This window comes from Coregonus lavaretus, assembly GCF_964263955.1.
Source record: "Coregonus lavaretus genome assembly, contig: HAP1_SCAFFOLD_47, whole genome shotgun sequence".
Taxonomy (NCBI): domain Eukaryota; kingdom Metazoa; phylum Chordata; class Actinopteri; order Salmoniformes; family Salmonidae; genus Coregonus; species Coregonus lavaretus.
This window is the reverse complement of record NW_028161510.1, coordinates 3,818,072-3,843,283: the sequence shown is the minus strand read 5'-3', so window position 1 is coordinate 3,843,283 and position 25,212 is coordinate 3,818,072. Positions and strand designations below refer to the sequence as shown.

The 25,212-nt window shown below is 41.8% G+C and overlaps 2 protein-coding genes across 2 annotated transcripts; both read right to left on the bottom strand.

The window, feature by feature from the left end:
- Positions 1–1,033: 1,033 nt before the first annotated feature.
- Positions 1,034–10,091, bottom strand: LOC311120582 (uncharacterized protein). The gene is made up of 2 exons (XM_084195171.1): positions 9,433–10,091; positions 1,034–3,551 (listed from the first exon to the last, which is right to left on the bottom strand). Exons 1-2 carry the CDS (start codon positions 9,845–9,847, stop codon positions 2,950–2,952), a joined length of 1,017 nt encoding a protein of 338 aa, XP_084051297.1. The 5' UTR covers positions 9,848–10,091; the 3' UTR covers positions 1,034–2,949.
- Positions 10,092–12,228: 2,137 nt separating this feature from the next.
- Positions 12,229–24,855, bottom strand: LOC311120534 (uncharacterized protein; the record flags this gene model as incomplete). Its single annotated transcript, XM_084195118.1, has 3 exons — positions 12,229–14,761; positions 21,579–22,055; positions 24,840–24,855. The coding sequence occupies 3 exons, from the start codon at positions 24,853–24,855 to the stop codon at positions 13,767–13,769; spliced, it is 1,488 nt and encodes a 495-aa protein (XP_084051244.1). The 3' UTR covers positions 12,229–13,766.
- Positions 24,856–25,212: the final 357 nt, after the last annotated feature.

Sequence of the window (25,212 nt, the reverse complement as noted above, 5' to 3'; positions counted from 1 at the left end):
CTACGAGATTATTGAAGCTCTGTGGGTGTAACATTTATTGACAATTTTGATACCTTCTGGAAACAAAGCTCGTATTATAAGGAGGATGGGATCCACCCAAATCATTTGGGTTTCTGGATCCTTTCACAGCATTATGAGGCTGCGTTGAGACAATAACTTATCAATGACCCAAGTCCAGCTCATTTAATCCCTACCATTGTGTTGCTAAGTTGTCACAATGCTTCAGCAAATGTACATTATCCCAGGGGCGTTGGAAGACACAATGTAAATAACCTAATGTATGTCCCTCTTACTGACCTGAATACCTCTGATGATCCTACAGCTATTGTATGCAGTAATCATATGCCCATGAACCAGAGTTACACTGTTAGCACTGAGGTGGTGTGCCCTAGTAGGAAGTCCACTGTGTTCAGATCACCCTGCACTAACATAAATAACATGAGCATGTCTACCTCTGCTAAGCTTCCCAGTAAAGCAAAGACAATTATCAAGCATCCCAGAAAAGTGTTAAAAATAGGTTAATCTGCCTCACCTAAAGCCCATTCTGGTGGGAAGCTGCTATAGACCACCAAGTGCTAACAGTCAGTATCTGGATAACATATGTGAAATGCTTGATAATGTATGTGATATCAATAGAGATGTATACTTACTGGGTGATTTAAATATTGACTGGCTTTCATCAGGCTGCCCACTCAAGAGAAAGCTTCAAACTGTAACTAGTGCCTGCAACCTGGTTCAGGTTATCAAATCAACCTACCAGGGTAGTTGCAAACAGTGCAGGAATTAAATAATCAACATGTATTGATCAGATCTTTACTAATGCTGCAGAAAATATGTTTTAAAGCAGTATCCAACTCCATCGGATGTAGTGATCACAATATAGTAGCCATATCTATGAAAACCAAAGTTCCAAAGACTGGGCCTAATATAGTGTATAAGAGGTCATATAATACGTTTTGTAGTGATTTCCTATGTTGTTGATGTGAAAAATATTTGTTGGTCTGTGGTGTGTAATGACGAGCAACCAGACGCTGCACTTGACACATTTATGAAATTGCTTATCCCAGTTACTAATAAGCATGCACTCAATAAGAAAATAACTGTAAAAACGGTTCAATCCCTGTGGATTGATGAGGAATTGAACAATTGTATGGTTGAGAGGGATGAGGAAAAAGAGATGGCAAATAGGTCTGGCTGTACAACCGATTTGGAAACGTACTGCAAACTGAGAAATCAAGTGACTAAACTGAATAAAAAGAAGAAGAAACTACACAATGAAACGAAGATAAATGACAAAGAATGTTTGTATGAACATAACAAGATTCAACAACTGAGACATAAACTGAACAAGTTCCACACACAAATAATGTGTCCCTGGGGGGAGGGGGGTCAAAATCAAAAGTAACAGTCAGTATCTGGTGTGGCCACCAGCTGCATTAAGTACTGCAGTGCATCTCCTCCTCATGGACTGCACCAGAATTGCCAGTTCTTGCTGTGAGATGTTACCCCACTCTTCCACCAAGGCACATACAAGTTCCCAGACATTTCTGGGGGGAATTGCCCTAGCCCTCACCCTCCGATCCAACAGGTCCCAGACGTGCTCAATGGGATTGAGATCCGGGTTCTTCACTGGCCATGACAGAACACTGACATTCCTGTCTTGCAGGAAATCACGCACAGAATGAGCAGTATGGCTGGTGGCATTGTCATGTCAGGATGAGCCTGCAGGAAGGGTACCACATGAGGGAGGATGCCTCCTTGCAGCATGCATAAGGCACGTTCACGCAGATGAGCAGGGACCCTGGGCATCTTTCTTTTGGTGTTTTTCAGAGTCAATAGAAAGGCCTCTTTAGTGTCCTAAGTTTTCATAACTTTGACCTTAATTGCCTACCATCTAAAGTTGTTTGTGTCTTAATGACCGTTCCACAGGTGCATGTTCATTAATTATTTATGGTTCATTGAACGAGCATGGGAAACAGTGTTTAAACCCTTTACAATGAAGATCTGTGAAGTTATTTTGGATTTTTACAAATTATCTTTGAAAGACCGGGTCCTGAAAATGGGACGTTTCTTTTTTTGCTGAGTTTATATTGGACATCAGGCATAGTCTTCTTTTCAATGTCTTTTCGGTTAGAGGACAACCTGCAGAAGACAGTCAGCTACATTTTGGAATGATGCATTTACATTTATGGGTCGCTAAACAAAGGAACGCAACACTTATTTCATCGATATCATGTTGAAATCAATTGCGCAAGAGGGGGGAGATGAGGTTGCACATCCTGTTAAAACGAATAGCTCAAACACCACATGGAATCTGGGAATAATGTGTACATCACTGGTCAGAGGACAATTTGTAGAAAACAGCTAGCTACATTTTGAAGTGTTGCATTTTGATTCAAGTGGGTCGCCAACAAGGTAAGTGTAACACAACTTTTTTTTCTTTCACTTTTTGTTAAATCACATAAATACTCTTTCAATTCAGAGCCTGGATTTTTTCAAGAGGCTAATATCCATATCATGCTGAAATAAATTGAACAGGGGGAAACGTTTAGGTTTCTACATTGTGATATTAATTAAAATACTCCTACTACAATGTTAAAACATTGTACATTTTGACATTATTTCATTGATATCATGAAACAACTCCTTCATGTATGTATTTTCTGATGTTTGATCAGAGATATTTTATCAGAGTATCTCTTGTCACATGATCACAGCTATATGTCTTCTCTCCTGTGTGGGTTCTCAGATGTACTATAAGGCCACATGACTGCATAAAACTCTTCCCACATTGAGTACAGCTATATCATTTATCTCCTGCTATATAGTTTCTCTCCTGTGTTGTGTGTGTTCTCTGGTGTGATTTTAAATCTCTTAACCTAACAAAAGTCTTTCCACAGTCAGAGCAGTCGTAAGGTTTCTCTCCTGTGTGTGTTCTCAGATGTACTATCAGCGCGCTTGACTGAGTAAAACTCTTCCCACATGAGTACAGCTATATGGTGATTTCTCTCCTGTGTGTGTTCTCTGGTGTGATTTTAAAGCTCTTAAACTAACAAAAGTCTTTCCACAGTCAGAGCAGTCGTAAGGTTTCTCTCCTGTGTGTGTTCTCAGATGTACTATCAGCGCGCTTGACTGAGTAAAACTCTTCCCACATTGAGTACAGCTATATGGTGATTTCTCTCCTGTGTGTGTTCTCTGGTGTGATTTTAAAGCTCTTAAACTAACAAAAGTCTTTCCACAGTCAGAGCAGTCGTAAGGTTTCTCTCCTTTGTGTATTCTCAGATGTACTATCAGGTAGCTTGACCGAGTAAAACTCCTCCCACATTGATCACAGCTATAAGGTTTCTCTCCTGTGTGTACTCGCTGGTGTATTTTAAGTTCTGATGAAGACTTGCAACGTTTCCCACAGTCAGAGCAGCAGTGAGATTTCTTCCCAGTGGGTCTCAGATGGTTTTTCTTAAGGTGTTCTGATCTGGAGAGAGACCTTTCTGCCTCGTCAGCATCATGTTGTTGAGGCTCCCCAGAGGATCCACGATAGCCACGTCTGTCTCCTGTGTGAACGACAAAGTCAGACAGATGGTTAAAGAACCACAACAGCAGAAATACACTGTTTATTTGAGATAAAAGGTGATACCCAGAGCGTACCCATGAAATTGTACAACAACTGACATCTTTAATTATTTGACAATTGTCTTAAGACAGTCAAGTGAGCAACAATAGTCATATTTTGTCTTGTTTTCAGATTAGTAGTAACATCGATGATTCTAGGCTCGAAATAAGTTATTAAAGTTGTTGAAATCCTAAGCAGAGTGCCAGAAGACTTTTACTCTCCAATATAGGACCCTTTCTGTGTTTGCTGTTTGTTGCTATTCAAGACAATTTGGCTGCAGAAACTCCTCCATGCTAATGCAGAAATCGCTAGTTATGGATGTAGTACATCTGCATGGAGCAAAAATGGTGAGCAAAGATTTTTGTTTTTCACAATGTATTCTGAATATTACCACACATTATCAGAGCAAGATCGGGAGCTACTCAAGGAAACTCACATTAAGCTCTGTGTCGTAAAATGCTCTTTGGCTACCTTTGCACACTAAGTGTATGCCAAATTGGCCCATAACTTCACCTAACAATAACATACAGTACCAGTCAAAAGTTTGGACACAACTACTCATTCAAGGGTTGTTCTTTATTTTTACTATTTTCTACATTGTAGGACAATAGTGAAGACATCAAAACTATGAAATAACACATATGGAATCATGTAGTAACCAAAATAGTGTTAAACTAATCAAAATATATTTTATATTTGAGTTTCATCAAATAGCCACCCTTTGCCTTGATGACAGCTTTGCACACTCTTGGCATTCTCTCAAGCAGCTTCATCTGGAATGCTTTTCCAACAGTCTTGAAGGAGTTCCCACATATGCTGAGCACTTGTTGGCTGCTTTTCCTTCACTCTGCGGTTCAACTCATCCCAAACCATCTCAATTGGGTTGAGGTCGGGGGATTGTGGAGGCCAGGTCATCTGATGCAGCACTCCATCACTCTCCTTGGTAAAATAGCCCTTACACAGCCTGGAGGTGTGTTGGGTCATTGTCCTGTTGAAAAACAAATGATAGTCCCACTAAGCCCAAACCAGATGGGATGGCGTATCACTGCAGAATGCTGTGGTAGCCATGCTGGTTAAGTGTGCCTTGAATTCTAAATAAATCACAGACAGTGTCACCATCACAGCACCCCCACATCACCACACCTCCTCCTCCATGCTTCACGGTGGGAACTACACACGCGGAGATCATCCGTTCACCCACATCGCGTCGCACAAAGACACGGCGGTTGGAACCAAAAATCTCAATTTCCACCGGTCTAATGTCCTTTGCTCGTGTTTCTTGGCCCAAGCAGATCTCTTCTTCTTATTGGTGTCCTTTAGTAGTTGTTTTTTTGCAGCAATTCAACCATGAAGGCCTGATTTACCCAGTCCCCTCTGAACAGTTGATGTTGAGATACGTCTGTGACTTGAAATCTGTGAAGTCTTTATTTGGGCTGCAATTTCTGAGGCTGGTAACTCTAATGAACTTATCCTCTGCAGCAGAGGTAGCTCTGGGTCTTCCATTCCTGTGGCGGTCCTCATGAGAGCCAGTTTCATCATAGCGCTTGATGGTTTTTGTGACTGCACTTAAAGAAACTTTCAAAGTTCTTGAAATTTTCCGGATTGACTGACCTTCATGTCTTAAAGTTATGATGGACTGTCGTTTCTCTTTGCTTATTTGAGCTGTTCTTGCCATAACATGGACTTGGTCTTTTACCAAATAGGGCTATCTTCTGTATACCAACCCTACCATGTCACAACACAACTGATTGGCTCAAACGCATTAAGAAGGAAAGAAATGGCACATATTAACTTAAGAAGGCACACCTGTTAATTGGAAATGCATTCCAGGTGACTACCTCATGAAGCTGGTTGAGAGAATGCCAAGAGTGTGCAAAGCTGTCATCAAGGCAAAGGGTGGCTACTTTGAAGAATCTCAAATATAAAATACAGTGGTGTGAAAAAAGTGTTTGCCCTCTTCCTGATTTCTTATTTGTTTGCATGTTTGTCACACTTAAATGTTTAAGATCAAACGAATTTAAATATTAGTCAAAGATAACACAAGTAAAACACAAAATGCAGTTTTGAAATGAAGGTTGTTATTATTAAGGGAAAACAAAATCCAAACCCACATGGCCCTGTGGGAAAAAGGGTTTGCCCCCTACAACCTAATAACTGGTTGGGCCACCCTTAGCAGCAACAACTGCAATCAAGCGTTTGCGATAACTTGCAATGAGTCTTTTACAGCGCTGTGGAGGAATTTTGGCTCACTCATCTTTGCAGAATTGTTGTAATTCAGCCACATTGGAGGGTTTTCGAGCATGAACTGCCTTCTTAAAGGTCATGCCACAGCATCTCAATAGGATTCAGGTCAGGACTTTGACTAGGCCACTCCAAAGTCTTCATTTTGTTTTTCTTCAGCCATTCAGAGGTGGACTTGCTGGTGTGTTTTGGATCATTGTCCTGCTGCAGAACCCAAGTTCGCTTCAGCTTGAGGTCACGGACACATGGACGGACATTCTCCTTCAGGATTTTTTGGTAGACAGCAGAATTCACGGTTCCATTTATCACAGCAAGTCTTCCAGGTCCTGAAGCAGCAAAACAGGCCCGGACCATCACACTACCACCACCATATTTTATTGTTGGTATGATGTTATTTTTCTGAAATGCAGTGGGGGGGGGGGGGGGGGGGGGGGGGGTGTTTGGGGGGGATGATATTGCAGATAGATTGTATCTTCTATCAATGTAATTGTCTGCATCACTTCCAATCCCCCATGTTTATTTTTTTATTTTTATATATATACTCCCCTTTATTACTTTTCAACCCCACCATCCTTTCCCTACTTGGGGTAAATTAGTGAACAACAATGCCCAGGCCTCTACTTCCAGCCTATACTTACTATCTACCCCTTATGGACACAGTCAATTTTACAATAATTATATTATATATATTATAATTTTTTTTGTTTTTGCTCCTGAACTTCTTCTACTCTCAACCTCTCCGATCATTTTCATGATGTCCATCCGGTTTGCTTCTATATTGCCATATCTGAAATGCAGTGTTACTTTTACACCAGATGTAATAGGTCACACACCTTCCAAAAAGTTCAACTTTTGTCTCGTCAGTCCACAGAGTATTTTCCCAAAGGTCTTGGGGGATCATCAAGATGTTTTCTGGCAAAAATGAGACGAGCCTTAATGTTATTTTTGCTCAGCAGTGGTTTTCGTCTTGGAACTCTGCCATGCAGGCCATTTCTGCCCAGTCTCTTTCTTGTGGTGGAGTCATGAACACTGACCTTAACTGAGGCAAATGAGGCCTGCAGCTCTTTGGATGTTGTTGTGAGGTCTTTTGTGACCTCTTGGAAGAGTCGTCGCTGCGTTCTTGGGGTAATTTTGGTCGGCCGGCTACTCCTGGGAAGGTTAACCACTGTTCCATGTTTTCGCCATTTGTGGATAATGGCTCTCACTGTGGTTCGCTGGAGTCCCAAAGCTTTAGAAATGGCTTTATAACCTTTTCCAGACTGATGGATCTTTTGGTCTACTTCACGTTGTCAGGCAGGTCCTATTTAAGTGATTCCTTGATTGAGAACAGGTGTGGCAGTAATCAGGCCTGGGTGTGGCTAGAGGAATTGAACTCAGGTGTGATAAACCACAGTTGAGTTGTGTTATAACGGGGGGGGGCAAACACTTTTTCACACAGGGCCATGTAGGTTTGGATTTAGTTTTCCCTTAATAATAACAACCTTCATTTCAAAACTGCATTTTGTGTTTACTTGTGTTATCTTTGACTAATATTTAAATTTGTTTGATGATCTGAAACATTTAAGTGTGACAAACATGCAAACAAATAAGAAATCAGGAAGGGGGCAAACACTTTTTCACACCACTGTATATTTTGATTTGTTTAACACTTTTTTGGTTACTACATGACTCCATATGTGTTATTTCATAGTTATTCTACAATGTAGAAAATAGTAAAAAATTAAGAAAAACCCTGGAATGAGTAGGAGTGTCCAAACTTTTGACTGGTACTGTACATGTACAAATTACCTCAACTAACCTGTATCCCAGCCCATTACCTCGGTACCGGTACCCCCTGTATATAGCCTCATTATTACCTGGACTAACCTGTACCCCAGCCCATTACCTCGGTACCGGTACCCCCTGTATATAGCCTCATTATAACCTGGACTAACCTGTATCCCAGCCCATTACCTCGGTACCGGTACCCCCTGTATATAGCCTCATTATTACCTGGACTAACCTGTACCCCAGCCCATTACTTCGGTACCGGTACCCCCTGTATATAGCCTCATTATTACCTGGACCAACCTGTACCCCGGCACATTACCTCGGTACCGGTACCCCCTGTATATAGCCTCATTATTACCTGGACCAACCTGTACCCCAGCCCATTGATTCGGTACCGGTACCCCCTGTATATAGCCTCGTTATTGTTATTTTATTGTGTTACTTTTTACTTTAGTTTATTTAGTAAATATTTTATTGACTTTTTTTAACTGCACTGTTGGTTAAGGGCTTGTAAGTAAGAATTTCACGGTAAGGTCTATTTGGATTTGTATGCTGTAGCATTAAGATTTCCCTTCACTGGAACTAAGGAGCATGAACCATGAAAACAGCCCCAGACCATTATTCCTCCTCCACCAAACTTTACAGTTGGCACTATGTATTCCGGCAGGTAGCTTGTAAGTAAGGTCTACACCTGTAGCATGAATCGTTCCTGTTCACAACGAGGTAAAGAGCGGAATAATTGAAGGAATGAATCCGAGCCTAACGCTCATCACCTGTGGAAGGCGGGGCTTCCAGCGAGGCGCGGATTTCATTGGCCTTTTCAGGTGTGATTTTAGATCCTTCAACCAAAGTCACGACTCACCATAGTATGTTTTACCAAAGTTGACTGACCCTTAAGGGAACTACACTGCCATAAATGCAAGGAAATCCTCACTGGCAGTTATAGAAAAACCCATATACTATATAGCCATTGATTCTTGAAGAATATAACTTATAAATGCCTCAAATGTATTTCCCCATCAGAAACCAAAACATAAGCTTGTATAATGCCACTGGTTGTAAACAAACACTGTATATCTTCAAAACCAGGTTAAAACTGTGATTTTGACCTTATGGATGGCCAGTCCTTGTATTCATAGTGTAGTGAATTCCGGGGGGTAGCCCTGAGCTGGACTCAAACCTGGGTCCAGAGACTGTCAAGCCAACACCTTATAACTGTTATACCAAGATGTCTGAACTTCTTGATGAGGTCGCTAGGTTTTGGGTTAAGGTTGCTACAATAGCTTTCTCTATGAATTTGAGAGTGGTTACATTTCTCCAGCCCCCAATTTTGCTGCTGTTTAAAACCTAGGTTGCCCCTTTAAAAAAAGCCACACATCAATCAATCAACCAATCTGCAGTTCAAACAATAACAAAGCTGTCATTCCACCACTGTTTTGGTAATAAGATGGTGGATGGGACTGGAGAAATGTAACTACTCTCAAAATCATAGACAGACCTATGGATGCAAGGTCGGACCATCAATGACATCAATTTTATAGTTTTAACCATGTTGAGGCTATTCAGTGTTGGTTTACATTTACATTATTTCTAAACATTGGAGTAAAAAAAGCTTATTTTTGGATCTGATGGGGTACGACAGTTGAACTAAGGTCATGAGGCATGTGTTATATTCTTCAAGAATCAATGGATATATATAAATAATTTAAAAGTCCAAATATGGATGTAGCAACTACAGATTTCACCTTTAACGCCACACATCAGTTCAACAACTGCAGAGGTTGTGCCTCTGTGTTTAAGACAGTACTTACTAGTGTTAATCAGGGCTCGGTTTGTCAAAACCATCTTACTGCTAAGTTCATCATTAGAACCATTGGATGCCTTAAGATGCCTTTGGGAAACCGGAACCAGATATCCAGTTTCCTCCTCTTCTTCCTCCTCCTTTTTCGATGTGACAGTCATCTCCTCCTCCTCCTCTTTCACTCCAAAAACGGGAGCCCCCTCTTCTTTCACTGTAACATCCTCCTCCTCTTTCACTCTGAACGCGTCTTCCTCTTCTTTCACTGTAACGTCTTTCTCTTCTTCTTTCACGGTAACAGCCTCACCCTCTACTTGTTTTTGTATTGTAACATCCTCCTCTTCCTTCTCCTCTTTCAATAGAGCTTCTTTCTCCGTCCAGCAGACCTCCTCTTCTTTAGCAGGAGGAGAGTAGCTTAGTGACCTCATGGTCGGGGATGTTAGCTAGCTAGGCTAGTGCTAACTTAACCAGCCAGCTAGCTGACCAATAACAACAACACCGTAAATATGAAATTAAATGGGATAACTAACTAGACGACAGAAGTGTGTTTAAAACACAGTGGCTAATATACACGAAAGCGTCTAAAGAGCTTTATTGGTTCGGCTATTTTGTCTAGCAAGCTACCGAGGTGTCTGACTAACTGTTGCTGCTGTTGAAAGAATCGTCCCGTCCACTAGATTATACGTCACACTAGCAGCATAGCCTTAAAGTCCCACATCGCCATCTGCTGACTGGAGTGGGTAACGAAGTTGAGTAAAATGTAGATTTTATTTTCAGACAAAAAGTTAAAGGGTAGGAAGCATGTGTTTTTACTCACCAATGTAACAACACAGTGTGGTTAAAGACTTAGGAACTTAGTTGTAGTCACGATCTGGTTACCTATTAAGTTCAAACAGTTATGTTTTTGCGTTATTACATATTTATTAACTTATTTCCAGATATCTTCTAAACTACCCACAATGCACTATTTCTCAACGTCATATGGAGGATCTACTCTGTGCTGCCGAGTTTGTATGCTAGCTCGGAAGCTAGCTCAAGCTTGCAAACGTTAGCCACACCTCATGTTTTTCATGCACTGTGTGGTTGTGTTATCTAGTGTGAACCTGTTACCACAATAGGCTCTGGTGCCTTCTTGCCGTGGGCTCAAAACCAAAGAGAAAATCAAGACCTGGCAGTGACATACTAGACCCTGGCTGTAAATCTAATACTCAGGTGCTTTAAGTCATGCATGAAAGGTCTGGGGTGGTTCCGTGGTTGTAAGTTACTGACCTAAAACTCACTAGTTTCTATAACTCTCGTCTTGCTAAAACTCACAAGCTTCTAGAACTCTGGTCTTCCTAAAACTCACTAGCTTCTAGAACTCTGGTCTTCCTAAAACTCACTAGCTTCTAGAACTCTGGTCGTCCTAAAACTCACTAGCTTCTAGAACTCTGGTCGTCCTAAAACTCACTAGCTTCTAGAACTTTGGTCTTCCTAAAACTGACTAGCTTCTAGAACTCTGGTCTTCCTAAAACTCATTAGCTTCTAGAACTCTGGTCTTCCTAAAACTCACTAGCTTCTAGAACTCTGGTCTTCCTAAAACTCACTAGCTTCTAGAACTCTGGTCTTCCTAAAACTCACTAGCTTCTAGAACTCTGGTCTTCCTAAAACTCACTAGCTTCTAGAACTCTGGTCTTCCTAAAACTCACTAGCTTCTAGAACTCTGGTCTTCCTAAAACTCACTAGCTTCTAGAACTCTGGTCTTCCTAAAACTCACTAGCTTCTAGAACTCTGGTCTTCCTAAAACTCACTAGCTTCTAGAACTCTGGTCTTCCTAAAACTCACTAGCTTCTAGAACTCTGGTCTTCCTAAAACTCACTAGCTTCTAGAACTCTGGTCTTCCTAAAACTCACTAGCTTCCAAAACTCACTGGCTTCTAGAACTCTCGTCTTCCTAAAACTCATTAGCTTCTAGAACTCTCGTCTTCCTAAAACTCATTAGCTTCTAGAACTCTCGTCCCCTTGGAACGAGCCCAAACAAAACTCATCTCCAATACAGAAAAACGTGCAGTCAAAATAAATTGTGATCCATGACAACGCACTGGCTAAATGCAAAACACAAATCCTTTTGACTGCCCACCCTTGAAACAATCAGCAACCAAGTTGTCCTTACCACGGACATGTCTGATTTCAAGAGGAAACTCCTGCAATATCCGTAGTAACTTTCCACCTCACTGCGGAGCTTCTCTCTCTTTTCAGGGTTCACTCGATAGGCATGTTGTTGGATCGGGGCAGAGTCCCCAATGTCATACTCTAGTACATTTGGGTTGGCACATCTGAGAATGAACCCTGATATTCTACAAGCAGTGCAACAATGTCAATATAATAGTAGCAAAAAATTGTCAGTTGGTTGCATAAATTATAATTACTAGATGTTACATGAAATGTAAATATTATGGAATATCAAAACAGAATGTACACCCCTTTGTTAATATGTATTGGCAATAATTCACTTAATGGTGAGGCATTGAATAATTAAAAATGTATATTTTGTCAGGCTGGATGTTTGAAATATGAGTAGGTGATTTGAGTAATGCTTCTTCAGTAGTGGAATAAAGACAAGTAGCACTTGAATGTTGTAAAGAAATACTGGAGTGATGTAAGATTGTTAATAAAACTGATTATAGACCAATTTATTATACTAGGTCCATGTTTATAGGCTGCAAGTACGTTGAAATTAAGTTGTTGTCAAGTCGTTGAAAAAACGACCTGAAAATACATATTTTCAACTAAAACCGAATGTAAACTCAGCAACAACAAAAAAGTCCTCTCACTGTCAACTGCGTTTATTTTCAGCAAACTTAACATGTGTAAATATTTGTATGAACATAACAAGATTCAACAACTGAGACATAAACTGAACAAGTTCCACACACAAATAATGTGTCCCTGGGGGGGGGGGGTCCAAATCAAAAGTAACAGTCAGTATCTGGTGTGGCCACCAGCTGCATTAAGTACTGCAGTGCATCTCCTCCTCATGGACTGCACCAGATTTGCCAGTTCTTGCTGTGAGATGTTACCCCACTCTTCCACCAAGGCACATACAAGTTCCCGGACATTTCTGGGGGGAATTGCCCTAGCCCTCACCCTCCGATCCAACAGGTCCCAGACGTGCTCAATGGGATTGAGATCCGGGTTCTTCACTGGCCATGACAGAACACTGACATTCCTGTCTTGCAGGAAATCACGCACAGAATGAGCAGTATGGCTGGTGGCATTGTCATGTCAGGATGAGCCTGCAGGAAGGGTACCACATGAGGGAGGATGCCTCCTTGCAGCATGCATAAGGCACGTTCACGCAGATGAGCAGGGATCCTGGGCATATTTATTTTGGATTTTTACAAATTATCTTTGAAAGACAGGGTCCTGAAAAAGGGACGTTTCTTTTTTTGCTGAGTTTATATTGGACATCAGGCATAGTCTTCTTTTCAATGACTTTTCAATGACATTTTGTTACGTGGGAAACCTCAATGTCAAAACACAGTTTTAACATGTCCAAATCAATAACCAATATGCAAAAACAGTTTGTGATATATTGAAAACCTAAACCTAAACTGTACTATCTACACAAATGTGCCACAATAATCATATTAAAACAAGCACCTTATAAACTGCACAAGCACCAACAATAAGTCACTGATATCGATTATGGGGAAGATCAGGTTGTATGTGATGTTGAAACTAACACAACTAAAAAAACACATGAAAATGGGAGATAACTTTTACCTCACTGGTTAGAGGACAACCTGCAGAAGACAGTCAGCTACATTTTGGAATGATGCATTTACATTTATGGGTCGCTAAACAAAGGAACGCAACACTTATTTCATCGATATCATGTTGAAATCAATTGCGCGAGGGGGGAGATGAGGTTGCACGTCCTGTTAAAACGAATAGCTCAAACACCACATGGAATCTGGGAATAATGTGGACATCACTGGTCAGAGGACAATTTGTAGAAAACAGCTAGCTGCATTTTGATTAACGCGGAACACAACTTTTTTTAAATTTATTTTTTACTTTTTGTTAAATCACATAAATACTCTTTCAATTCATAGCCTGGGTTTTTCCCAGAGGCTAATATCCATATCACGCTGAAATAAATTGAACAGGGGGAAATGTTTAGGGTTCTACATTGTGACATTATTAATTAAAGTACTTCTTCTACAATGTTAAAACATTCTACATTGTGACATTATTTCATTGATATCATGAAACAACTCATGTATGTACTTTCTGATGTTTGATCAGAGATCTTTTATCAAAGTATCTCTTGTCACATGATCACAGCTATATCATTTATCTCCAGCTATATCATATATCTCCTGCTAAATTGTTTCTCTCCTGTGTGTGTTCTCTGGTGTGATTTTAAATCTCTTAACCTAACAAAATTCTTTCTGCAGTCAGAGCAGTGATAAGGTTTCTCTCCCGTGTGTGTTCTCTGGTGTACTACCAGGCCGCTTGACTGAGTAAAACTCTTCCCACATTGATTACAGCCATAAGGTTTCTCTCCTGTGTGTGTTCTCTGGTGTATCGTCAGATACACAGATGTACCAAAACTCTTCCCACATTGATCACAGCTATAAGGTTTCTCTCCTGTGTGTGTTCTCTGGTGTATCGTCAGATCGCAAGATGCAACAAAACTCTTCCCACATTGAGTACAGCTATAAGGTTTCTCTCCTGTGTGTGTTCTCTGGTGCACTATCAGGGAGCTTGACTGAGTAAAACTCTTCCCACATTGATCACAGCTATAAAGTTTATCTCCTGTGTGTGTTCTCTGGTGTATAATCAGATTGCAAGATGCAACAAAACACTTCCCACATTGAGTACAGCTATAAGGTTTCTCTCCTGTGTGTGTTCTCTGGTGAACTATCAGGGAGCTTGACCGAGTAAAACTCTTCCCACATTGAGTACAGCTATATGGTGATTTCTCTCCTGTGTGTGTTCTCTGGTGTGATTTTAAATCTCTTAAACTAACAAAAGTCTTTCCGCAGTCAGAGCAGTCGTAAGGTTTCTCTCCTGTGTGTGTTCTCTGGTGCACTATCAGGGAGCTTGACCGAGTAAAACTCCTCCCACATTGATCACAGCTATAAGGTTTCTCTCCTGTGTGTACTCGCTGGTGTATTTTAAGTTCTGATGAAGACTTGCAACGTTTCCCACAGTCAGAGCAGCAGTGAGATTTCTTCCCAGTGGGTCTCAGATGTTTTTTTTTAAGGTGTTCTGATCTGGAGAGAGACCTTTCTGCCTCGTCAGCATCATGTTGTTGAGGCTCCCCAGAGGATCCACGATAGCCACGTCTCTCTCCTGTGTGAACGACAAAGTCAGACAGATGGTTCAAGAACCACAACAGCAGAAATACACTGTTTATTTGAGGTAAAAGGTGATACCCAGAGAGTACCCATGAAATTGTACAACAATTGACGTCTTAAATTATTTGACAATTGTCTTAAGACAGTCAAGTGAGCAACAAGTCATATTTTGTCATTTTTCCACATTAGTAGTAACATCGATGATTCTAGGCTAGAAATAAGTTATTAGTTGTTGAAATCCTAAGCAGAGTGCCAGACGACTTTTACTCTCCAATATAGGACCCTTTCTGTGTTTGCTGCTTGTTGATATGCAAGACAATTTGGCTGTAGAAACTCCTCCATGCTAATAACCTCTAGTTATGGATGTAGTATATCTGAACTCCTCCATGCTAATAACCTCTAGTTATGGATGTAGTATATCTGAACTCCTCCATGCTAATAACCTCTAGTTATGGATGTAGTATATCTGAACTCCTCCATGCTAATAACCTCTAGTTATGGATGTAGTATATCTGAACTCCTCCATGCTAATAACCTCTAGTTATGGATGTAGTACATCTGAACTCCTCCATGCTAATAACCTCTAGTTATGGATGTAGTATATCTGAACTCCTCCATGCTAATAACCTCTAGTTATGGATGTAGTATATCTGAACTCCTCCATGCTAATAACCTCTAGTTATGGATGTAGTATATCTGAACTCCTCCATGCTAATAACCTCTAGTTATGGATGTAGTATATCTGAACTCCTCCATGCTAATAACCTCTAGTTATGGATGTAGTATATCTGAACTCCTCCATGCTAATAACCTCTAGTTATGGATGTAGTATATCTGAACTCCTCCATGCTAATAACCTCTAGTTATGGATGTAGTATATCTGAACTCCTCCATGCTAATAACCTCTAGTTATGGATGTAGTATATCTGAACTCCTCCATGCTAATAACCTCTAGTTATGGATGTAGTATATCTGAACTCCTCCATGCTAATAACCTCTAGTTATGGATGTAGTATATCTGAACTCCTCCATGCTAATAACCTCTAGTTATGGATGTAGTATATCTGCATGGAGCAAAAATGGTGAGCAAAGATTTTAGTTTTTCACAATGTATTCTGAATATTACCACACATTATCAGAGCAAGATCGGGAGTGCTACTCAAGGAAACTCACATTAAGCTCTGTGTCGTAAAATGCTCTTTGGCTACCTTTGCACACTAAGTGTATGCCAAACTGGCCCATAACTTCACCTAACAATAACATACAGTACCAGTCAAAAGTTTGGACACAACTACTCATTCAAGGGTTGTTCTTTATTTTTACTATTTTCTACATTGTAGGACAATAGTGAAGACATCAAAACTATGAAATAACACATATGGAATCATGTAGTAACCAAAATAGTGTTAAACTAATCAAAATATATTTTATATTTGAGATTCTTCAAATAGCCACCCTTTGCCTTGATGACAGCTTTGCACACTCTTGGCATTCTCTCAAGCAGCTTCATCTGGAATGCTTTTCCAACAGTCTTGAAGGAGTTCCCACATATGCTGAGCACTTGTTGGCTGCTTTTCCTTCACTCTGCGGTCTGACTCATCCCAAACCATCTCAATTGGGTTGAGGTCGGGGGATTGTGGAGGCCAGGTCATCTGATGCAGCACTCCATCACTCTCCTTGGTAAAATAGCCTTTACACAGCCTGGAGGTGTGTTGGGTCATTGTCCTGTTGAAAAACAAATGATAGTCCCACTAAGCCCAAACCAGATGGGATGGCGTATCACTGCAGAATGCTGTGGTAGCTATGCTGGTTAAGTGTGCCTTGAATTCTAAATAAATCACAGACAGTGTCACCATCAAAGCACCCCCACATCACCACACCTCCTCCTCCATGCTTCACGGTGGGAACTACACACGCGGAGATCATCCGTTCACCCACATCGCGTCGCACAAAGACACGGCGGTTGGAACCAAAAATCTCAATTTCCACCGGTCTAATGTCCATTGCTCGTGTTTCTTGGCCCAAGCAGATCTCTTCTTCTTAATGGTGTCCTTTAGTAGTTGTTTCTTTGCAGCAATTCAACCATGAAGGCCTGATTTACCCAGTCCCCTCTGAACAGTTGATGTTGAGATACGTCTGTGACTTGAAATCTGTGAAGTCTTTATTTGGGCTGCAATTTCTGAGGCTGGTAACTCTAATGAACTTATCCTCTGCAGCAGAGCTAACTCTGGGTCTTCCATTCCTGTGGCGGTCCTCATGAGAGCCAGTTTCATCATGGCGCTTGATGGTTTTTGCGACTGCACTTGAAGAAACTTTCAATGTTCTTGAAATGTTCCGTATTGTCTGACCTTCATGTCTTAAAGTAATGATTGACTGTCGTTTCTCTTTGCTTATTTGAGCTGTTCTTGCCATAATATGGACTTGGTCTTTCACCAAATAGGGCTATCGTCTGTATACCAACCCTACCTTGTCACAACACAACTGATTGGCTCAAATGTATTAAGAAGGAAATAAATTCCACAAATTAACTTAAGGCACACCTGTTAATTGAAATGCATTCCAGGTGACTACCTCAGGAAGCTGGTTGAGAGAATGCCAAGAGTGCAAAGCTGCCATCAAGGCAAAGGGTGGCTACTTTACAGAATCTCAAATAAAAAATATATTTTGATTTGTTTAACACTTTTTTGGTTACTACATGATTCCATATGTGTTATTTCATAGTTTTGATGTCTTCACTATTATTCTACAATGTAGAAAATAGTAAAAAATAAAGAAAAACCCTTGAATGAGTAGGTGTGTCCAAACTATTGACTGGTAGTGTACATAGTGTACACTAACTGTAAGTCGCTCTGGATAAGAGCGTCTGCTAAATGACTCAAATGTAAAATATACACATATAAATATACACAGACATATAGTGGTTAAGAGCGGTGTGCCAGTAACCGAAAGGTCGCTGGTTCTAATCCCCGAGCCGACTAGGTGAAAAATCTGTCGATGTGCCCTTCAGCAAGGCACTTAACCCTAATTGCTCCTGTAAGTCGCTCTGGATAAGAGCGTCTGCTAAATGACTTAAATGTAAATGTATTATTTTCCACTAACCCTACCACCTCTCCCCTAATTGCAGCAAAGTAATGAACAACAACACTTAGGCTTCTACTTCCAACTTATACATACTATATACATTTTACGGACACAATCTATTTTACAATAGTTATATTTTGTTTGTTTTTTACATCACTGGGGTCAAGCTTCCTGCCATCCAGGACCTAGATACTAGGCATGTCAGAGGAAAATCGTCAAAGACTCCAGTCACCCAAGTCATAGACTGTTCTCTCTGCTACCGCACAGCAAGCGGTACCGGAGCGCCAAGTCTAGGACCAAAAGGCTCCTTAACAGCTTCTACCCCCAAGCCATAAGACTGCTGAACAATTAATCCCCTCCCTCCTTTGTTTTGTCTTGTTATGCCTGTACCAGTACCCCCTGTATATAGCCTCATTATTACCTGGACTAACCTGTACCCCAGCCCATTACCTCTGTACCGGTACCCCCTGTATATAGCCTCATTATTACCTGGACTAACCTGTACCCCCACACATTACCTCGGTACCGGTACCCCCTGTATATAGCCTCATTATTACCTGGACTAACCTGTACCCCAGCCCATTACCTCGGTACCGGTACCCCCTGTATATAGCCTCATTATTACCTGAACTAACCTGTACCCCAGCACATTACCTCGGTACCGATACCCCCTGTATATAGCCTTATTATTACCTGGACTAACCTGTACCCCAGCCCATTACCTCGGTACCGGTACCCCCTGTATATAGCCTCATTATTACCTGAACTAACCTGTACCCCAGCACAATACCTCGGTACCGGTACCCCCTGTATATAGCCTCATTATTACCTGGACTAACCTGTACCCCAGCACATTACCTCGGTACCGGTGCCCCCTGTATATAGCCTCATTATTACCTGGACTAACCTGTACCCCAGCACATTACCTCGGTACCGGTACCCCCTGTATATAGCCTCATTATTACCTGGACTAACCTGTACCCCAGCCCATTACCTCGGTACCGGTACCCCTTTATATAGCCCCCAGCCCATTACCTCGGTACCAGTACCCCCTGTATATAGCCTCATTATTACCTGAACTAACCTGTATCCCAGCCCATTACCTCGGTACCGGTACCCCCTGTATATAGCCTCATTATTACCTGGACTAACCTGTATCCCAGCCCATTACCTCGGTACCGGTACCCCGTGTATATAGCCTCATTATTACCTGGACTAACCTGTACCCCAGCCCATTACCTCGGTACCGGTACCCCCTGTATATAGCCCCCAGCCCATTACCTCGGTACCAGTACCCCGTGTATATAGCCCCCAGCCCATTACCTCGGTACCAGTACCCCCTGTATATAGCCCCCAGCCCATTACCTCGGTACCAGTACCCCGTGTATATAGCCTCATTATTACCTGGACTAACCTGTACCCCAGCACATTACCTCGGTACCGGTACCCCCTGTATATAGCCCCCAGCACATTACCTCGGTACCGGTACCCCCTGTATATAGCCTCGAAGTCGCGAGAGTGTGACTCACCATAGTATGTTTTACCAAATTTGACTGACCCTTAAGGGAACTACACTGCCATAAATGCAAGGAAATCCTCACTGGCAGTTATAGAAAGACCCATATACTGTATAACCATTGATTCTTGAAGAATATAACTTATAAATGCCTCAAATGTATTTCCCCATCAGAAACCAAAACATAAGCTTGTATAACGCCACTGTTTGTAAACAAACACTGTTTATCTTCAAAACCAGGTCAAAACTGTGATTTTGACCTTATGGATGGCCAGTCCTTGTATTCATAGTGTAGTGAATTCAGGGGGTAGCCCTGAGTTGGACTCAAACCTGGGTCCAGAGACTGTCAAGCCAACACCTTATAACTGTTATACCAAGATGTCTGAACTTCTTGATGAGGTCGCTAGGTTTTGGGTTAAGGTTGCTATAATAACTTTCTCTATGAATTTGAGAGTGGTTACATTTCTCCAGCCCCCAATTTTGCTGCTGTTTAAAACCTAGGTTGCCCCTTTAAAAAAAGCCACACATCAATCAATCAACCAATCTGCAGTTCAAACAATAACAAAGCTGTCGTTCCGCCACTGTTTTGGTAATAAGATGATGAATGGGACTGGAGAAATGTAACTACTCTCAAAATCATAGACAGACCTATGGATGCAAGGACTGACCATCCATGATATCACCATTATAGTTTTAACCATGTTGAGGCGATACAGTGTTGGTTTACATTTACATTGTTTCTAAACATTGGAGTAGAAAAAGCTTATTTTGGGATCTGATGGGGTACGACTAGGGGTGTAACGATCCATCTACTACATCGATGTATCGATTTATATTCATATGATCCAACTACATCGATCTGTGCGCGGCGAGTTGGCCTTTTGGACAACATATATCGATCTAACATCGTTTTAAAATGTAATAAATCGATTGTATCGATACTAGGAAATAACCCATTGGATTTAAGCACGTCAGACTTTATATGCAGGGGTGCACATAACTGGTACGCAGATACGCAAGCGCGACAAAAATCAGGAATGCGTAATGCCACTTGTGTTACTACGCGCCTTTGCGTACTTGACCGATCTTCTCATCTAACCTTACACATGACATGTTGCTTGGCAACTACTGTCAGGGATGTCCAAAAAGCAACAGACATTAAGCAGCTTCTTTGGCGTTTCGCCACCTACAAAGAAACGCCAATTGGAGCCAGAGCCGAAGAAAATACTTTTTTCGGAAAAGTGGCTCCAAGATGTGCAGTGGCTTGAAGCTAACGATGAGCGCACTGAAATGTGGTGCAAGATTTGCCGCTCAAATCCACATCTAGCAGACAAAACAGGTGCATTTTATAAAGGCTCAAAGAATTTCAACCATCCTTTATTTGACCAACATGAAAAGAGCAAGGAGCACACGAATGTGGCGCAAGCCATTGCTAAAAGCTAGCCGAGAATAAATGCATAAAGCTAAACACGCACGTCCCATGTCTTCCTATTCTGAGGATGTTCCTTTACTGAATGCTTTTTGATGGATCTGAGGACATCACAAAAACTGAGCAGGAAATAGTTTACATTGTGTCTGTGTCCAGCAACGGAGAGTTTACTTCGGACTTTATTGGACTGATTGAATTGGGTGCTGACCGAACCGCACAGGCCATAACAGACGGACTTGTGAGACTTTTCCAGGACACAGGCTTGGATGACTGGACAACAAAGTTGGTCGCTGTGTGCACAGACGGGGCTGCTGTCAACGTAGGTATGGGTACGTTTCATAATACCAGATGGTCTGCATGGAGGCATGAAACACTGTTAAAAATATCAAGACTATTGCCAGCCATTAAAATGCAACTGGTTACCAGGTATTTATTTCAGTCACACTGGTTGAATTTTTGGCTAAAAGGTTACTGAATCGATTTCAAGTCACTGAATCGTTTCGGATCGTATCGTTCTAAATGAACCAATATCGTCCTTGAATCGTATCGACAACCACGAATCATGATACAAATCGAATCGTTGTTAAAACGAATCGTTACACCCCTAGGTACGACAGTTGAACTAAGCTCATGAGGCATGTGTTATATTCTTCAAGAATCAATGGATATATATAAATAATTTAAAAGTCCAAATATGGATGTAGCAACTGCAGATTCCCCCTTTAACACCACACATCAGTTCAACAACTGCAGAGGTTGTGCCTCTGTTTTTAAGACAGTACTTACTAGTGTTAATCAGGGCCCGGTTTCTCAAAACCCTCTTACTGCTAAGTTCATCATTAGAACCATTGGATGCCTTAAGATGCCTTTGGGAAACCGGAACCAGATATCCAGTTTCCTCATCTTCTTCCTCCTCCTTTTTCGATGTGACAGTCATCTCCTCCTCCTCCTCTTTCACTCCAAAAACGGGAGCCCCCTCTTCTTTCACTGTAACATCCTCCTCCTCTTTCACTCTGAACGCGTCTTCCTCTTCTTTCACTGTAACGTCTTTCTCTTCTTTCACTCTGAACGCGTCTTCCTCTTCTTTCACTGTAACATCCTCCTCCTCTTTCACTCTGAACGCGTCTTCCTCTTCTTTCACTGTAACATCCTCCTCCTCTTTCACTCTGAACGCGTCTTCCTCTTCTTTCACTGTAACATCCTCATCCTCTTTCACTCTGAACGCGTCTTCCTCTTCTTTCACTGTAACGTCTTTCTCTTCTTCTTTAACGGTAACAGCTTCGCCCTCTACTTGTTTTTGTATTGTAACATCCTCCTCTTCCTCCTCCTCTTTCACTAGAGCTTCTTTCTCCGTCCAGCAGACCTCCTCTTCTTTAGCAGGAGGAGAGTAGCTTAGTGAGCTCATGGTCGGGGATGTTAGCTAGCTAGGCTAGTGCTAACTTAACCAGCCAGCTAGCTGACCAATAACAACAACACCGTAAATATGAAATTAAATGGGATAACTAACTAGACGACAGAAGTAGGTTTAAAACACAGTGGCTCATATACACGAAAGCGTCTAAAGAGCTTTATTGGTTGGGCTATTTTGGCTAGCAAGCTACCGAGGTGTCTGACTAACTGTTGCTGCTGTTGAAAGAAGCGTCCCGTCCACTAGATTATACGTCACACTAGCAGCATAGCCTTAAAGTTCCACATTGCCATCTGCTGACTGGAGTGGGTAACGCAGTTGAGTAAAATGTAGATTTAATTTTCAGACAAAAAGTTAAAGCGTAGGAAGCATGAGTTTTTTTTACCCACCAATGTAACAACACAGTGTGGTTAAAGACTTAGTAAATTAGTTGTAGTCACGATCTGGTTACCTATAAGAACAAACAGTTATGTTTTTGCGTTATTACGTATTTATTAACTTATTTCCGGATATCTTCTAAACTACCCATAGTGCACTATTTCTCAACGTCATATGGGGGATCTACTCTGTGCTACCGAGTTCATATGCTAGCTCAAACTGACTAATCTCAGCCACACCTCATGCTCTTCTCAGACTGTGTGGCTAAAGACTTTTATAACTAACCCAAGATAGACCAGAGCCTGTCATTTCCAATGGGAGCAAATTAATCATAGTGGGCAGAACAAGCAAGGAGGTGGGCAGAGCCAAGCAGGAGCAAGAGAGGTCCTATTGGCGCGTTCTAGAATCTATTTGCATATTTCCTTTAGGGAACGCCTACTTTGTGAAGATTGCCCATGTGCAATAACTCAATTCGCCCTTGCACTCCTTCTAAACAACGCAATTTTTTACAACTTTGGCAAAGGGTAAAGTCTACAAAACGTAGTCCACTCTGTTTGTCACAGATTCTAGTGATGGAAACAGAAAACTGTGTTGAGATCAAATGTTTCATAGATAAAAAAATAAAATAGCAGAATATCGGCCAAAATCCATCTCGCTCCATCTTCTCCCACTGCCGGCCACTGGGCTTCCTCTCAACACCATATTTGGTATTGATTTGAAACGCCAAAAAAAAAAAAAATGTATTGTCCCATCGCTGCAACTCCCATACGGACTCGGGAGAGGCGAAGGTCGAGAGCCATGCATCCTCTGAAACACGACCCCCGCCAAGCCGCACTGCTTCTTGACACACTGCTCGCTTAACCCGGAAGCCAGCCGCACCAATGTTTCAGAGGAAACGCCATACAACTGGCGACCATGTCAGCATGCATTTGCCCGGCCCGCCACAGGAGTCGCTAGAGCGCGATGGGACAAGGACATCCCGGCCGGCCTAATCCGGACGACGCTGGGCCAATTGTGCGCCGCGTCATGGGTCTCCCGGTCGCGGCCGGCTGCGACACAGCCCGGGATCGAACCCGGGTCTGTAGTGACGCCTCAAGCACTGCGATGCAGTGCCTTACAACGCTGCACTGGAAATTAATAACTTTTCCATCAACTTCCGGGTCAGTAGCTTTAGCCCAACATCACTCACACACACACACACACACCAACTGGCACTCACAAGTGCCTGAATGATTTATTGCCACAATTGCTTCATATACACATAAAACCTGCATCACAGACATAGAAAACACAGGAGACTGTCGTGTATTGAGATTATGACTGTTTTGGAGGAACAAGGAATGTTGTTTATGTTAGTATCAAGAGTGAATGTTTTAGGTGTAATACCACATACCACAGACAGGAGGTGGGTTGTAGACAGGGGAGACTGGTGATTGGCCAGAAGAGGGGGCATCATTGTTTATAAATAGGGGGGAAAATGACGGAGAGGGTAGAGCAAGCAGCCATTCTGAGGCGTCGCTCTCCGGGTGTCATGTCACCTGTTACTCATGCTGAAGCTTGTGATCTGAATAAACCTTATGATCGACGTTCAGTATGAGCAGACTCTTTAATTGATGGTAACACCTACGAATAACCGACACTACAAATGGAGGCTCCGCTGAGATATTGATTGCATCGTTGTTGGTCCCTTTCCTGGATTCGCGAGGTGACTACTGTCCAAGCCGGCTCTAAAGGTGAGAGATTACTCACAAAGAAATTTGGCCAGTGGTTATCCCGCTGATTCATGAGAGGGCTTTGACGGTGTACAGTTAAAAGTACTTGGGTCGTGGTGAATGTGGGGTGTTGCTGTTGATTAGGAGTCTGATAATAATTATTCTAAAATTGTATAGATATTAGTGGCAGATATTGGCAGAATGAAGTAAGGGAAATACGTATATAATTTTAGAGCATTGCAGGTTTAGATAAGCCCTCGTGACGAACGGGGCGACCGCAGGGTGGGCCAAAATCCTGGAAAGGCATTAGGAATTTCTGGGTCAGTCTGGGACTGGGGTTTGGTTGAAAATTTCTTGGGGATGGCTTACTCAACTTCTGTTCGACGGGATAGTTGCATTGGGGGGGATCGCTCATAGGAATAGCCATACCCACGGCAGAATAAATTTAGGGCAAACGAAACAGTAATCAATTAGAGACGCAATGCAGGATATTGATTTGTGTTGTAGGCCGCAGTTAGCTGGAGGCTAGGGCTAAGGCTGGATTGTTACGGGTCACGTGGTACATCGTGGCTAAATGCTAATGTTAATGCTTAAGGCTAAATGCTAATGTTAATGCTTAAGGCTAAAGGCTAAATGTGTTTTGTGTCACCGTGTACCTCAGGCTAATGCTAACTGCTAAAGCTAATGTTAATTGTGTTGTGTGCTACATGCTAACGTATCCTTAGAGATTCCGTTGCGACGGGTGAAAGTCTCTTAAACTTGTCACTGTCTGTAAGTCAGGTTGTATGTTTTGTGAGCGCTGTTAAATGTTGTTTGACTATAAGGGGGAAATGGGAAGTTACAGCTGGCTGTTATTCTTTCTGTTTGGGGAGAGAGAGTAGAGAATCATTCTTTCACGGGGAAAGGTATTTTTGAATGGTTG

Coding starts and splice junctions, on each gene's coding strand:
- LOC311120582 (XM_084195171.1), bottom strand. CDS start 9,847: ATGAGGTCACTAAGCTACTCTCCTCCTGCTAAAGAAGAGGAGGTCTGC. Junction 3,552..9,432: donor CCGAGCCCTGATTAACACTA/GTAAGTACTGTC, acceptor TCGTTCACACAG/GAGACAGACGTGGCTATCGT.